This window comes from Coptis chinensis, chromosome 2, assembly GCF_015680905.1.
Source record: "Coptis chinensis isolate HL-2020 chromosome 2, ASM1568090v1, whole genome shotgun sequence".
In the NCBI taxonomy this organism is placed as follows: Eukaryota; Viridiplantae; Streptophyta; class Magnoliopsida; order Ranunculales; family Ranunculaceae; genus Coptis; species Coptis chinensis.
In genome coordinates this window covers 43,018,966-43,035,347 of record NC_141457.1, presented here as the reverse complement: position 1 = coordinate 43,035,347, position 16,382 = coordinate 43,018,966, and the positions used below count along the sequence as shown (strand labels likewise).

Sequence of the window (16,382 nt, the reverse complement as noted above, 5' to 3'; positions counted from 1 at the left end):
GAGCGGCCTAAATTCGCTTAGGATATGGTTTAGTGATCAAGCAAGTGGGCGTGTGATTTCTCTATCCGGATTTTACTTCTCCCTTGTGTCATTTCTCAAATGTTTTAGCTCATATAAGGCTTTAGGCTATATTCTCACAGGATTTGTGTAGAATAAGTACTCTAGCCTAGATTTGAAAAACTTTGCTAGCAATCATAGATACTCATGTAATAAATTTATAGATAGATGCAAAGATTATTACATACATATTAACCTAAGTTTCTAACAATTATTACGATCAACAATGACTCATTGAGACTTCTAGATTATTAAGAGCATGGAGGAAGAAAACAATACCAATATTCCTAAGTGTATAGCATTTTTTTTTTTTTTATTTATATTTTTGAATTTTTGAAATTTTAACTAGAAAACAAGTGCACATTATACATATCTCTATCCTAACGGATGTATTAATTACCGTGTTTCTATGCCCCCCCAACAAAAGCATGCTTTGTCCTCAAAGCGTTTAAATAAAGAGGGTAGGAAAAATACCATTGAAGCGGGAAATTGAAACATCGCAAAACAATGTTAGAGCGTACTAATATAGGAAATAAAAGCGACGCAAACTATAAGAGTTCCACCCATTATGGGGTTAACCGAATTAAATTGCTTGGGACATAAGCGGACACTAACTTAACTAAAACTTACCGCACCCCAACATCTACTTCGTCATCCTCCTCTTCTATATGAGGTTCTTTTCGCGATCATCTGCCATGCCATAACAACTTGCCCGCCTACGTCGTGTATCATCAACTAATGCTAACCTCTCTAGTGTTATTTGGTGCGATGGGGTGTAAGGAGCAACCAAATGTGGTTGCACCTGCCATCCCGCCAAGTCATGGCTCGGAATGATCTTACCACCACGATTGGTGGGTCTCATGATTTCGACCCTTTTCCAATCGGTAATGCGTGTCTGAGAATCACGGGTAGGCAAGCGGCGCGTAAAGGCGACAAACCAAGACAGGCATAAGAAGGTACTTATGCCTCAAGGTATGGGCTCGCCGAGTAGCAACTAAAACTTCGGGGAATGTCATACCTACGGCGTCCCTAAGCTAAAGCAAAGGAAAACGCGTCACCGGTATTATTGGCGTATAAACTGCCGTTCCCCTAGAATGTTCATCATGATGAACAACATGGTTGTGCCTACATTCGGTGATAGGCTACTTTCGAGGCGATGTTATATTGGTCTTGGTCCATGATCTGAAATACCCCTCCCCATAATACTCATGGAAATAGGCATATTCATATAGGTATGAGTTATCGTCATATATCCCCGCGTGTGCATAGGGTGGGGGTAATGACAATCCGAAACCAAAGCTATCAAGTGTTTATTGAATTCCATAGTCGTACCATCAATAGTAAAGGGAAAATTTTTGTTCTCCTTCTTGGGTAAAAAAAAGTAATATTATTATAGAAGAATTCGGTTAGCTTAGGTGAAAAAGAATCATCACTCACTCACGGAAGATGCCGCCATCCTAATTGCCACGATCATTTCGTGAACGATGCTCCATAGGTATAGGTTCCCATCAAGTCTTCAAAAGGCGTTTCGGGGAATCACTATAGGTGGTGTCATCTCAACACTACTTGTAGAATAGCTGCAAAAAAACACGGAAGAACCTCGGAAAATCGAAAATTTCTGTGATTCTTTGGAGAGGCGGCGCTTCTCATTATAGCCGCGAGTCGCTCTTTGGTTTTGAAATTACGATGTTTTAAGCGGTCGGCTTCTACTTGAAGCGTAGTGCTTCGGTGATTTTTTCGATTTCGGTGTTTGGTGGTCTCTACTTGAAGCGTGGCGCTTCTAGGGATTTTTCGATTCTGATTATAATAGAAGTCGCTCTGCTTGGCGAAGTGGGCCTTCGTAGGTCTTGAAAGTGAGTTTCTAAGAAAAACAAGAAAAAGGTTGGAGTGAAAAGTGAAAGATGATTGTGGTGTGTAGTGTGGGTTGTGAGTGTAGTATGATGGAAGTTTAAATAGGTTACGGGTTTCCAAAGCGAATCGGCAAATTGCCAAATTGTTTTAAGGCAATTTCAGGAAATAGAAAACGCCAAACCGAAACCGGAAACTAACCATTGTTTTGATTTCCTAACAACCACGGTATCTTTTACTTGGTTTAGAGCGGTAACTTCTAAACTCTCCTACATATCATGCTACCACTACAAAAATCATAGGTATGCGGTATCGGCCTAATTTTCAACTTTTACTTCCAAGACAACTATCACGAAAGATGATAAAAATAAATTATATTAAAATAATATGAAATCCAAGCAATCTAAAACAAACAACTTAATACTCAAATCTAACTACTTGAAATAAAATTCCACTAACAAAACAATAAAACAATGAAATAAAAGGACACAATGATGGTGAACACCTAGGCGTGTGAAGAAGATGGTCCACGAGATGGATGGACTGGCTCTGTGGTGGCCGAATGGCTTGAGCCATCTGGCTCTTGGCGACGACGCTCATGCCTCTCGAATCGGTGAGACGGACTCATCCACGAGTGGCATGCGTCGTAGCATCTCTATCTGAACAATATTTGTGCTTCCATCTCGGTCTTGAGTCGCATCTCTTGGGCTTGGTGATTCTTGTGGATAACCTCCAAGTCGGACAAGATATATCTTCGACCCCTTTTCGAGCATTTCAACTCTCGTCGAAAGTTCGTTTGCTTATTCGAATTACAATTTGTCTATGTCGTATATCTTCACGGATCACGATAAGCTGCATCATAAACCGGTTTGCGGCATTATCATCGTTCTAAATTAGAAGTATGACTATCAAAATTATCCTCAACCAACCATGTCATATCTTCCCTACATTATCCGACTCAACTTCCTTCTCTGCGGACAACGGCCAAGTCTTTTGAATGCATTCCTTATAAATACTTGCATTAGAAGGCAATTTGATCTTAATAGGAGCAGATCTAGCGGCGGCTCTAAATGAGAGCATAATCTTAGTGATCAATCACGGGAAGAGGCCCGGGCTCTTTCCCACTCCTCTAATCACATTCAAAATTAAATCAAGGATGCAGAAATTATACTCCTTCGCGTTTGCAAATTCAGAGCGTCGCGGAACGAAGTCGATGTCGTGACTTTGTCTTTCGAGGGGCGTTCTTACCAATCCACGAGCTCTGACCCGGTTGATTGGTTCTCGTGGTCGTCTGGCGACGCAAATGAGATATCGTATTGTATTCACCCTCTATGACCGTATCTTTCATCAAAGCGAGGGCTGCGATTATCTTTGGGATTCTGTTTGGTAAATATCTAGGTTGGTTACGGGGGTGATTCCTAATAGCTCGATCAACAATTTGTCTCGTAACTTCCCTCGGCGTTCTGCTATCCTAATGAAAATCCTATTTCCCTCCACTTCGTTTCTTATAAAACTGTTCTACCAAATCATAGTGATAGAAATCCTCATCGAATACCACAGTCCGTTCAATTTCTCTTAAACATCTCCGGGTCATAAAAATGGCTATCGAGTGCAAAGCGTTTTTCGTGAGAATTCTCGTCGTAAGCGCCATTGAAGTTTGAACTGATTTGGGGTTTGTAGATGGTGGTGGATCGAGTTTGATGAAAACTAACCAAACCAACAGTGGTGGTTATGGTAGGTTCGGTGCAGGTTGAAAACTTCGAATTGGTGGGTAGTTTCTTGGTGGAAGCGGTTGGAGATTGGTGTTGGTGTTTGACAATGGGGGGGGTTGGTGGTCTTCTATTTGAATGTATTCTATTTTTATTTATTCTTTTATTTATTCTTTTTTTTTTTTTGGGTTGCTAGGGTTTGACTTTAAATTTGGACAAGCTGTTGGAGAAGATGAAGTCGCGATCTTCTTTTTTTTGGAAAGGGGGGCGCGGGCGCGCTGTAGGTGAGCGCGAGTCGGCCCAAGCCCAATTCGTATTTTTCGACTTTTGTCGATTTTAGCAGCAATTTCAAACTAGATTTCCAGCCGTTATCGGTCCGATTCTTCGAATGAGATATGGAAATGATCGGGGAGAGAATTTCCAATCAATGATCCATACAACACTCGATTCCGACCATGGGTGACGTATGAGAGGGTGGAAGGACGCCTCGAAGTGCGTGTGTGGCGTAAGTTATCGCGAACGAATGAACACTAAATTAGATGACGTCAAACCCAATGAACTATACTAATGGACCTAAGCAACGCCAAAGGAAGGTTCGAGCAATCCGGATGCAAGGATCGATTGCCCACCCCAAACAAATTTTTAAACACAAAATTTGTTTTACAAGCGTCGGGTCGTTTAAAGTCGATTCCCGACTTGTTGGATTGCTATGTCTATGATTTTAAGAATTTTAATTTTAATTTTATTTGTTAAGAAACACGAAAAACAATAAATACACAATTCACTCCATAGAGGAACATGACTCAAAGATCGAGAAAACATCGCGAAAGTGGAAAGCGTGAATTGTGTGAACTGTGGACTTAGGATCCGGTACTTACAGCCACACACTCCATAGGGAGGGCCGGTTACCTGAATGGTGTACTTATCGGTATATGGAAATGAAAGTAAGTACACCAATGACAAGGTCGATCCTCATAGGCGAGGGGTCTGTAAAAGGACTTCCTCCACATCGAGGGGGACAAAAGTTAGTGAAAATGTTTTAACCGTTGACCATTAACTTGAAAGATACTTGTTGTCCTTGGGATTTACCAAGGTAATTGCCCGTAAGGGGTGACTTGATAACGAGAAAAGGACCGGACCAGCGGGTTTTAGTTTCCACAGGAAAATATGTAGGCGGGAGTTGTAAAAGCAAAACCTTTTGTCCGACAAACTCTTTCGCATGATATGCTTATCATGAACCGTTTCATGTTGGCTTTATAATCCTTGGCGAGATCGTAAGAATCGCCACGGATTTCTTCAAGCTCATTTAATTGTAACTGCGTTTGGCGCCCGCCTCATCAATATTGAAGTTAAGGCTTTTTATAGCCCACGAGCCGCGGTGCTCTAATTCAGCGGGCAAATGACATGGTTTCGAATACAAGTCTAAAGGGAGACATACCTATAGGAGTTTTGAAAGCAGTTCTATATGCCCATAAGGCATCCGATAGGCGCTTGACCCGGTCTTTCCTATCGGGGTTTCTTGTTGTTTCTAAAATCTTTTTGATTTCCCTATTAGAAACTTCTACTTGTCCGCTAGTTTGTGGATGATAAGGAGTTGCTATTTTGTGTGTAACTCCGTACTTTTTAACTAGGGATGCAACAACTCACATTTGCAAAATGTGTTCCACCATCACTAATGATGGCTTTAGGAATGCCAAACCGACAGAAAATGTATTCTTTAATAAAAATACAACGGTCTTATGGTCATTGCTTTCACGGCAAGCTAGGGCCTCTATCCATTTAGACACATAGTCCGGCGGCAACTAGAATATAAATATAACCGTGGGAAAGCAGGGAAAGGGCCCATGAAATCAATACCCCAAACATCAAAAATTTCTACTATTAAGATTGGATTTAATGGCATCATATTGCGGCCGTGATTAAGCCCAAGTTGTTGGCAGCGAATACCGTCTTGCAATGCACTTGGGCATCCTTAAAAGGGTAGGCCAATAAAATCCACATTGAAGAACCTTAGCGGCTGTTTTCATTCCACTAAAGTGGCCACCACACTCTTTGTCATGGCAGAGCGATAGAACTTCATTATATTCCCCCTTTGGGGAATGCAAGCGACGAATGATCGATCCACAATACTTAAAAGGTAGGGCTCATCCCAATAGTATAACTTGACTCGGCCAAAACTTCTTACGTTCATTTCTTGACCAATTATAAGGCATAACATCCGCCCGCTAAATAATTTACGATGTCCATACCATGGTGATGAAAAAATAGCATACTGAGATGCTCATCGGGGAAAAGAGTCGGTATGGACTCGGAATCACTACTATCGTCATTTGTAAGTCTAGATAAGTGGTCGGCAACCACGTTTTCGACCCTCTTTTTGTCCTTTATTTCTAATGTGAACTCTTGCGGAGAAGAATCCATCGGATTAATCTCGCTTAGCATCCTTCTTTGCAAGAAGGTACCTAAAAAGGCTGCATGGTCGTGTAAACTAAAGTTTTAGAACCAACCAAATAAGGGCCGAAACTTATCTAAAGCATAAATGGATGACTAAAATTCTTTTCAGTAGTTGTGTAATTCCGTTGGCGTCGTTTAATGTTTTACTAGCATAATAAATAACAGTGGACTTATTATCTATTTTTACGTCCCAAAGGCGGCACCAACTGCATAGTCACTAGCATCACACATGAGTTGAAGGTTTTGACCAATCGGAGGCTGTATAATAGGTGCGATGGTTAGGGCGGCTTTTAAGGTGTCAAAAGCCTGTTTCTGATTAAAATTAAAATCAAAGATTGCATCCTTCAAAAGCAAGTTAGTTAAAGGCCTAGCTATTTTGAAAAATCTTTAATGAACCGCCTATAAAACGCATGGCCTAGAAAGGCTCTAATCTCGCGGACGATCCGTGGTTTAGGTAGGTAAGCTATCTTATCTAGTTTGGCTTTATCTGCTTGATGCCATCACTAGATACAATATGACCTAATACTATGCCCTTTTTGACCATGAAATGACACTTTTCCCAATTTAAAAGCGAGGCTCTTTTCTTCACACCGTGTCAAAACCTTAGACGAGGTTAGACAAACGATCTGTGAAGGAGTCTCCATAGATAGAAAAATCATCCATGAAAACTTCCATAAAGCTCTACCATGTCACTAAATATATGAAGCATACATTTGGAAGGTACGGGGAGCATTACAAAGGCAAAAGGCATTCGTTTATAGGCATATGTTAGAAGGGACATGTGAATGTTGTCTTTTCTTGGTCATCAATATCAATAATAATCTGAAAATAGCGGAGTAGCCATCAGGAAACAATAAAAGGCATGACTAGCTAGGCGTTCTAGCATCGATCTATAAATGGTAAGGGAAAGTGATCCTTTTCGTGTCATAGCATTTAAGCGTCGTAATCAATACTGATTCTCCATTTCATAGGACCTTGAGTGACAACATAGTCACCCTTCCCGTTACGTACCATGGTAATTCCGATTTCTTAGGAACTACATGAATGGGACTTACCCATTCGCTATCGGAGATTGGGTATATAATACCCGCATCCGATGTCATAAAACTTCTTCCCTAACCACCTCTTTCATGGCGGGGTTCAAGCGGCCGAGGTTCGCGAGAAGTCTTGGCGTTATCCTCAAATGTATACGATGAGTGCGGACATTAGGGTCAATGCCCTTAATGTCGCTAAGGACCAACCAATCGCAGACCGATGTTCCCTAATCACCCTTATTAACGATGTCTCTTCATCTTTAGTTAACAGAGAAGATATAATTATCGGTGACTACCATCGGATCAAGTTGAATATATTTTAACTCGGGGAAGAGGTTTTAAGCGGGTGTGGACAGATTGTCCGTTGATGTTTCATAAGTGTCCTTATCTTGCGTAATGAATACTTGCTTAGGTAGCAAGTCTTCATACTCGATATATGGAGCAACCGGCGGTCTACAATTGGTGTGGATTCGGGATGGTGTTGACCTCCTCTAAGTAGGAGTCATTCACAAAATCGAAGTTTCAAAAGAAAGGAATTTGTACATATTGTTTTCGTGGAAGCGTGTTGTTAAAATAATCTTGAGCTAAACTCTCGATCATGCTAACCTCCCCATCTATGAGGCGAATCTGGTAAGCTGTTTCATCATTTTAAAACATTTACCTCGACGGAAAGATGGCCAAAAGATAAGGACATCTTTCCATCGCGACAATTTATAAAGCGCATTGGCGGTTGCCAAGAAGGGGCGCCCTAAGATGATCGGTGCGGAGTCATTAGCGACTTACGTATCGAGGATAACAAAATCAGCGGGATAGTAGAAATCCACGAACCTTAACAAACGTTTTCCACTACACCTTTAGGATACTTAATTGACTGTCCGCTAATTGCAGCGTTATTTTTTGTAGGTTGCATTTCTGTGAGACCTATTTGTTTATACAAGTATCACGGGGAGTAAGTTAACACTTCGCCCAGGTCTAATAAAGCGATTCGTCGTGTGGGAATCTCTAAGGTGCATTTTCTGATGGGGCGACCGGGGTCCTTGTACTTAACAATTCCATTATTTTCGGATAAAGTTGGAACCTGTTCGGTTAAAAGCGTCTTTGGGTATGTTAGTCTTCGCCTAGTAGTGCACAACTCTTTAAGAAACTTAGCGTGGTTAGGAAGCTTTTTAATAGCTCGAGAAAAGGGAGGTTTATCGTTAGATTCTTGAAAACGTTCCTAATTTCCTCAAAGTTTGTATCCCTAGTTAGCATGGCTAATTTTTGAGGAGCGGTGGTTTAAGCTCTATATTTCGCATATGGCTCTACTTGTGTAACCTTGGCTTTTGTTTCTTTGGTTGTGATTTAAGCGGGTACCTCTACCGTGGTAGGCTCCTCGATTTCTATTGCGGTATCTAATTCGATATCGGTGTAGGGATCTAATCGATGGGGTAACTATAGGCGTAGTTACTTTGTTATCAACCACTCTTCGAGCGGAGAGTGGTGATGGCATTTAGGTCACCTACGATTGTAGTTTCATTACTAGAATTACCGTTTACCTCAAAGGCCGTGTTTCTTTGTTTTAGGGTTTTGTATCGCTTGACTTGGAAACCGCCTTTTGGTTGGGCTTTCTCTTGGGCTAACTTGTTGTATGCCCGATTTATGGATTGTAAAATCTGTTGGTTTGATTGAGTCATTGTGCGGAAAAGTTGTTGGGTAACTTGTATAAAGCGTCGATCGATCCGGTTGTGTAGGTGTAGTAGTCACGGGTGGTGGTGCATTTGGAACTATCCCTCGTTGATTATTTATGGGTGGGTTGTGATAGTTAGTATTATTAACCGGAACGATACCTCTATTGGTATTACAATTATTATAATTATTCTGACCTTGTGCTTGACCTTACTTAGGTTGCGCTTGGTTGTTATAATTATTATAATTCCCTTGACTTTGTCCTTGTCCTTGCCTAAGTGGAGCTTGGTTATAATTGTTTGCTTGCCTAACGCGTTTTGATTATTGTACCACGGAGGTGTTACTTGTTGATTATTTCTCCAACCTGAAGTTGGGATGTTGTCTCAAAGGGCGTTAGGAATAGGATAGTTATTAATAGAGTAAACATTATCTTGCTCGGTGGTTGTTGTTCATAAGCTAGAGGACAATAATTGTCGTGGTGCTCTAGGCTCAAACAGAAATTACATGGGTTGGAGTTTACATTCATGACGGGGATAGGCTTTTGTTGAGCGAAATAGCCTCTACTTTTTGTTAGGGATTCGAAAGTAAATTTTTAAGTTCGGATCGGTTTTATTCTCAAACATACCGTGCGGCCTTTAATGTTGAAGAAGAAGCGAAATGGGGGGATATCTTCACTACCCCCAATTATTATTCCGTTTAGTTTGGTCTTCTAAAAATTTGTAAGCCTCCGAGGGCTCCTTTACTTAGGAAACTACCCCATTCATTATGTCAAGGACTTCTTTATGGTGATGTTGAAGTCCTTTTTGAAAAGGCACGAACTAACGTGTCTTTTGCTAGGTTATGGTGTGGACACTCTATAAGGAGATCGGTGAAGCGATTCCATGCCTCGAGAAAATGATTCATGAGGGTTACGTCGGAAAAAATGAATCTTGGAAAGCATTTCATCCGTCTTTAGGGGTGGGTAAAATGTTCCATAAATAGTGAACAAGTTTATTACGAGTCCATTGAATTAGGGCTTGGCAGTTAACCAAAGACGCCTTATATAAACTAATGTGAAAGGGAATACCCCTTAATTTAATCTGTTCCGCACCAACCGTAGGATGGTGGAATGTTATAAGGACTTGTTCAATCCTACGCATGTGCTGATAAGGTTTTTCATGGTCTAACCCATGAAAAACGGGTAACAAATTAAATATGTTTGGGGGGATTCGAAAATCCCCCACTGGGTCTGCTAGAACGATGCAAGATTTAGGGCTATCGCTCAAGGCTTTGTAAAAGTCGGAGAGAGGAGTCTCTCTTTCTTCAGCCATTACGTCAGGTATGGTGTGTGTGATAGTAGCTAGAGGTGTCGTGGGTGGTGTACTAGATAGACTTGTTTGTTGCGGTGTAATTACGTTTGTTGTTTTTGTTCGACCAGACCTTAATCTCATGCAAGACTAAGTTGAGCTTAACTAAACATGCAACACTCCAAACAATTCTGATATACTAGTAGAAAACCTCTAACTAGAAATCGAGGTATGGAAGAAAGGAATACCGATAAGCGTCCTTGCTTCGCTTATGAATAAGCGTCTTGTGTATGCTGGCGTGTTCGGTGTATATAAGAGGTTAGAACACTGAAAAACTTGACAACTTCGAAGTTTGAATCAAACCGTGGAAATCCTGAAATTTACGCTAGTTGCGCTGGCGCTTCGGTCAATGTCGGTACAATGTCGGGATTTCAAGAACTTAGCGGTCGCTCTCTTTCTCTTCTTTGAAGCGAATTCGATAAGATAGCGAATTGAATTTTCTCGAATTTTTCCATTTTTCCAAAACTGCAACCGGCACCCGGTATGAATCAAACAAGGGTGGGTGGGTTTAATGGGACTTAAAATAACTACTTCTACAAAGAAAAACGATGCTAAAGTGCAACTAAGATGGCGTGGCCATTTGATAACTGTAAAATGAATAGTTTACCTACGAAATGAACTATGAATTCAAAACGTAAGTAAACTAAAACTATTCTTTTATACTCAATTATCAAATCTTCTACTCTCAATGCGAATTGCACTAAATGGAGTACGAAGTTCGTTCCACTCCTAGTTCCCTAGCATGGATTGTTTTCTAAGTCTAACTAGTCGCTCTTAAGTCAATGAGAGCTTTACGAATTATTATACTACGATACTTAATTAAGATGATTACTAGAAATTAACTACAAATGCTATGGAAATACTATTGTTTGACTCTAGATAAAGGAATTAGAGGGGAATCGAATCCACCTCGAATCCAACTTAATGACCTAGTACAGATTGTGGTATCTCGATTCTTACGTTTTCCGGCAAGAATTCGAGTCTAATCCCTAGTGTTCATGGCATTTCTACCAAGTACTAACTAGCATGTGAATTAAGCCCACCCATTCTCATGGCGAAAACGACCTTCTAGAGTGGAATAGATGCTACAACGTTTTCTATACCAAACAACTAAGTTTTCATCAAGGCTTCATCAACCCCTCTAATGGAGGTTTAGCCTTGAATCATCAATCTAACATTTCCCATTGAATCTAAACTAAACGTAATGTAAGAAATTTAGATTTACTTAATTTGAACAATAATGAATCTAATTTAATGGCTGGAATGAAACAAGAACAAGAATTGAAATTAGATCTAGAATGGAAATGACAAATTCGAAATTGACAAACTATCTATTTTATTTATCTAATCAATCAAGAACAATGATTGGAGATTTAATCTAAAACAAGAATTTAAATGGAACTAAAACTTAATTTAATTAATAAAACTAGATCTATAATTCTATATCTTAATTTAGGTCTAACTAGCTACCATTAACAAAGAGCTAAGCTTTTGTTTTATACATCAGATCCAAAATTCGTGCATGGGCTTGGAGCCATGGTTTGGGCAGAGAATCGGCCCAAAACCCAATTCTTTCAGTCCAAAAAGGCCTCTTCAGCTGCAGTTGGCTTCCACAGACTTTTCGTCCACTTCTGCTCCTCTGATTAGGTCAAGGCTTAAACCATTGGAAAGCTCTTTCCGAGCCGGTCGTTTTGACATAAGGTAGGCCTCAATCCGATGTCTGAGTCCAAAGATATGGCATTCGGAAGTTCTGCTGACTGTTGCTCCTTTATCTCGCTAAAGTGGCACATTTCTGCACATAATGGACTTTGAAGCCTAAAATGCATAGAAACACGTAATCAGTATTAACTCTTACTTATTATTCACATAATTGGTCTAACAGTATGATTATTAAGGGGTTAAAACTACAGTTTTGGGCTCTTATCATAGCACTCATCTTAAAAACCATGAGCAATCACGTGGTACTTGCATAGTCTAGAAATATTTCCCTTTAATGTGTTGTATCCAAATCCAGTGTACCCATAAGCTATTCTCTTTTGCGACTATCTTGAAAACCAGTCCACAATATGCACCTATATTCCAACATTGTCAATTCAAGATATTATACTACCACCTTCCTCCTTGAGTTTGCTAATTGTACTGAAGCTAGCTTGATGCACATACAGTCTTCTTCATTGTTGGACCACTCCACAAAAAATGTGCACAGATTTTCTCAACCCTTTCAAGAACTGTTTTGGGTAGAATGAATGTCCTTGCCCAATAAGTATGGAAAAACATATAAAAAGATTGTATCAATTGCAATCTCCTAGCATGAGAAAGGAATCTAGTTTTCCAGTTTGTAATTTTAGACGTGACCCTCTCAATCAATGGTTGACATTCTTTGATTCCCATTCTTGCAGCTATGAGGGGAAGCGCCCAAGATATATGACTGGAGGTTTAGCTAAAGAGACACCCAGAATGTTAGCCAAAGCATTGGCTTCATGATCATCCAAAGCACCTGTAAAAAGAGAAGTTTTATGTGCATTTATGAGAAGACATGAAGCTTTGCCAAATTCCTCTAGACATCTTTGTAACCACTCTCATTCATTCTCACATTCATGCATGTTTCATATTTTTAGCTTTTGTAAGTTCTTGTATTATCTTTAATGGTGGCAACACTTGTGTTTTAAGAAGAATAATTCTCATTTCCTTAAGTAAAATCAGGTCTTTTCTATTTTTCTTCTTCTTCCATTCTTATATCATCCTAGCACAATTAACATATAATTTCAATTCCCATGATCATGAACTAAAACCCTCCAAGGGGAGGGTTAATGATGTTCATGTGAGGATCAGGTTACGAATTAGGATTCCAGTATCACTACTTAGGAAATTAGGACTCATTTGACCTCAAACCCTAAAATGGTAGTGTCCGACCAAATTTAAATTCTAGAGCTCGAGATGAACTCGCGTGCGCCACCCATGCTCCTGGAGAATTTAGACTTCTCTATTTGCTAGTTTGATGTAGGATGAGACCAGGAGTTGAGATGGTATTTCAGAGATGAAATATTAGTTCAACTTCTCATGCTAGTAAGATTGACTCAAAGATGAGTACATCTTTCTAGGGATCGATACTTCAATCTGTTTTCGGGTTCGTCTATGAACCCAAAACGGATTAGAGATGTAGTGATCTTGTTGCCTAAAAACTATGTAACTATTCTTGTATGAGTAGATTTATCCTCTCCTTTCTCTCTCTCTAGTTTCTTGTTTAAAACAACTAAAGTTTAGTTTTTTTTTACCCTGTCTTGCATGTTAAGTTATCATAGGAAGTCAAAACAAAAAGTTCAAAACAAAAATCCTTCTCACTAGTTTCCTTTAAATCTATTTCGGTTGTGAGCTTAGCCTAGTATTTAGATTGGACGAAATTCTTACTCTAAGCTTACGCAAAAGACACGTGAGTAAGGAAAAGAAATCTTGAAAATGTGTACGTTTATAGTTCATTTGGATTTCATACAATAAATCTATAAAAGTGCATACATCAAATGGCGCCGCTGCCATCCTAAAGACGCAAGGACCACATGTTACAAGCCGGAATAGCTCCAAGGGGAACCCACCCCTCTCCTACCCTTCCATATATTTTATTTTTCATTTTTAGGTTGTTTTCGTTTTTATTTTCTTCAAGTTTCGCTACTGATCCATCTCTTGGATATTTTTCTGCTGACAGGTACCACAAACTCAAACCTGGAACAGTAGTTTCACCAATATCTAAGATTACTGGGAAAATTTCAGCCGTTTATGAAATTTTTGGCTCGCGTGCTCTAGCTCAATTTCAGGCTATTTGGGTCGCATGCACTGGTGGTTTTATCTGGTTTCCAGTGATTTTGCAACAACAGAAACTCCTATTCTGTAGAAATCCAGTATTGATTTGAGTGCAGGCCATCTGTATTGGATTAGTCCAGTACCTTTCGGAGTTCGACACGTTCACGTGGTGAAACGACGATTTAAATTCTAATGCGGACTTGCGGGACACTTACAGGTTCTAATTTTAATAAAATTTTGCATGATTCACATGTGTTTATCTATTATGTCGTAGGTAATTGGCAAATATGTTAATGGGGACTATCTTAGTGGCGAATAGTTGTGATATAACTTAAGCTACTCTAGTGATCCAGTGCCTCCTTTTTTCCTAGAATAGTTAAAAAATATTAGGTAAAATTTTCTTATCCATTTCTAGCTACTTGTTTCTTTCCTTTTCTGGTAAAATCCTCCATTGTTGACAGTGTGAGTTTAGAAAGGGAAACAAACAAGCACAGATCTATATGCTCTTGGGAATCCATTCATTAGTATTGGTGAGATAGGCACTAGTCAAGTACATAAAGTTCCAAATACAATGAAAGATGGGACCGGGGCTACCAAGGCTTCTTTTGCAGACAAAGTTAGAGGTACTCAACCCCAACAACTAAATGTAGCTGGTCTACTAGTCCCAGAAATGAAAGATGATAGGGTGAAAAAGGTAGGGGTAAAGCTCGCATCACGATGCCACTTCTGCCATCAAGAAGAGGAAAACGTGTAACACATGTTATGGGATTGCTGCAAGGTCTGAGAAATTTGGGCATAGGCAGCATCCCTGTTCTAATTAACTCTCTTGGAGCATAATTTCAAAGCGTTACAGAGAGTTGCAAAAGACATAAACACTATTATTCAAGACTTGTGGAATGTTGTCATAGTTCACATAATGGTGCAGGTTTGGAAAACTCAGAATGGAGAACACTTTGAAGACATCCCTATTCACTTGAGTAACATTAAGAAAGAATTTCTTAAAGGGATCAAGATCTCGGGCTGGCTGTCACAAGGAAGAAAACACAATGACATGAAAGAATTTCGCATTCTTGATAGGCTTCATGTACAGGTGAAAAGTGCCCCAGCACAGTTGATCCAAGAAGTGCACTGGGTCGCTCCAGTGGGCAATGTTATCAAATGTAACACTGATGGATCAGCCCAAGGAGTACCCGGTAATGGCGGGGCTAGTATAGTATGCCGGAACAAGGATTTAGAGGTGGTTGGGGTTCTTGTTGTGGGTCTCGGTCAGGTAGATAGTTATCATGCCGAATGCACAGCCATAGTCATGGCAGCCGAGAAAGTTGTGGAGATGAATTGGAGTTGTATCTGGATTGAAGCCGACTCAAAAGCTACTGTAAAGGCCTTCAATGGCGATGTTATTCCATGGACGTTTAGAGCGAGATGGAAGCGAGCAATTGCATTTTTACAACATTGGAAGCTATCCCATGTTTGGAGAGAAGGCAACTTTAGTGCGATTGCAGCAGCCAGGAAGGGATCCACCTTATTGCCCGATGATAATACAAAATTTACGTAAACTAACTATCTATGTGTAAACACAAATAATCAATTAACTAAATAAGTACTTAGAGATCAATATTCCTACTCTCAATTCATTATGCAATATATAAAGAGTACGGATTTGTTCCACTCATAAACTATCAAAACATAAATAGAATTCAACTAATCAAACAAAAGGAACAATGATGAGAGTAATGATTTGAATAAGCCGAATTAACTATTATGATGATACTACGAATTTATACTAAATTAACTAATAATATAATGATGTGAATCAAAGATAGAGAATGTTAGAGAGAGAATTAAATCTACTTTTCAATTCTTAGAAGTGTTAGAATAGATTGTTAAGAAACCCTAATCTTTATATTCTCACTAAAAGGTTAAATATAAATCTTAGACTTTTATGATCCCTACTTAAATTATACCATCTCTAGTCATAATCAAATTAGCATGAGAGGAAGGTTTGTTTTCCATTCTCATGGAAAAACTCACAATCCTCTAGTTTAGATTTTTCTCTTCTTATCTCTAAGTCAAGAAAAATCCAAACTTTAAACCTTAATCAACAAATCTATGCTAAACAAATCAAGTCCTCTCAAGGCTTCATTAACCACCCTCTAATGGGAGTTTAGCTTTGATTCATTGGACTGAAATTACTAACACAAGAACAAATAGAACAAGTCATTTGATATAAGTAATTTAAACTTCATAAATCTAAATTTGAACAATAGTCTAAGATTCAAAATGAATAAAAACTGAATTTAAAACTAATTTAGAACTAAGATTGTGAATAACTAATTATCAATTTAAGACAAACTAAATCTATGAATCAAATATTGAATTAGAAACTAAAACTTGAAATACAAACAAATTATTGATTCTAAAAACTAATTCTTGTTCTAAACACTAATTTGATACTAATTAACTAGATCTAAAAC

The 16,382-nt window shown here is 39.2% G+C and overlaps 1 protein-coding gene across 1 annotated transcript; it reads left to right on the top strand.

The window, feature by feature from the left end:
- Positions 1–14,479: 14,479 nt before the first annotated feature.
- LOC147516121 (uncharacterized) lies at positions 14,480–15,463 on the top strand. The gene is made up of 2 exons (XM_086593170.1): positions 14,480–14,602; positions 14,834–15,463. Exons 1-2 carry the CDS (start codon positions 14,480–14,482, stop codon positions 15,461–15,463), a joined length of 753 nt encoding a protein of 250 aa, XP_086449296.1.
- Positions 15,464–16,382: the final 919 nt, after the last annotated feature.

Excerpts from the sequence above, each read along its gene's own strand:
- LOC147516121 (XM_086593170.1), top strand. The coding sequence starts at position 14,480 with ATGAAAGATGGGACCGGGGCTACCAAGGCTTCTTTTGCAGACAAAGTT. Across the intron at positions 14,603-14,833 it reads AAGATGATAGGGTGAAAAAG|GTTTGGAAAACTCAGAATGG; the intron begins GTAGGGGTAAAG and ends ATAATGGTGCAG.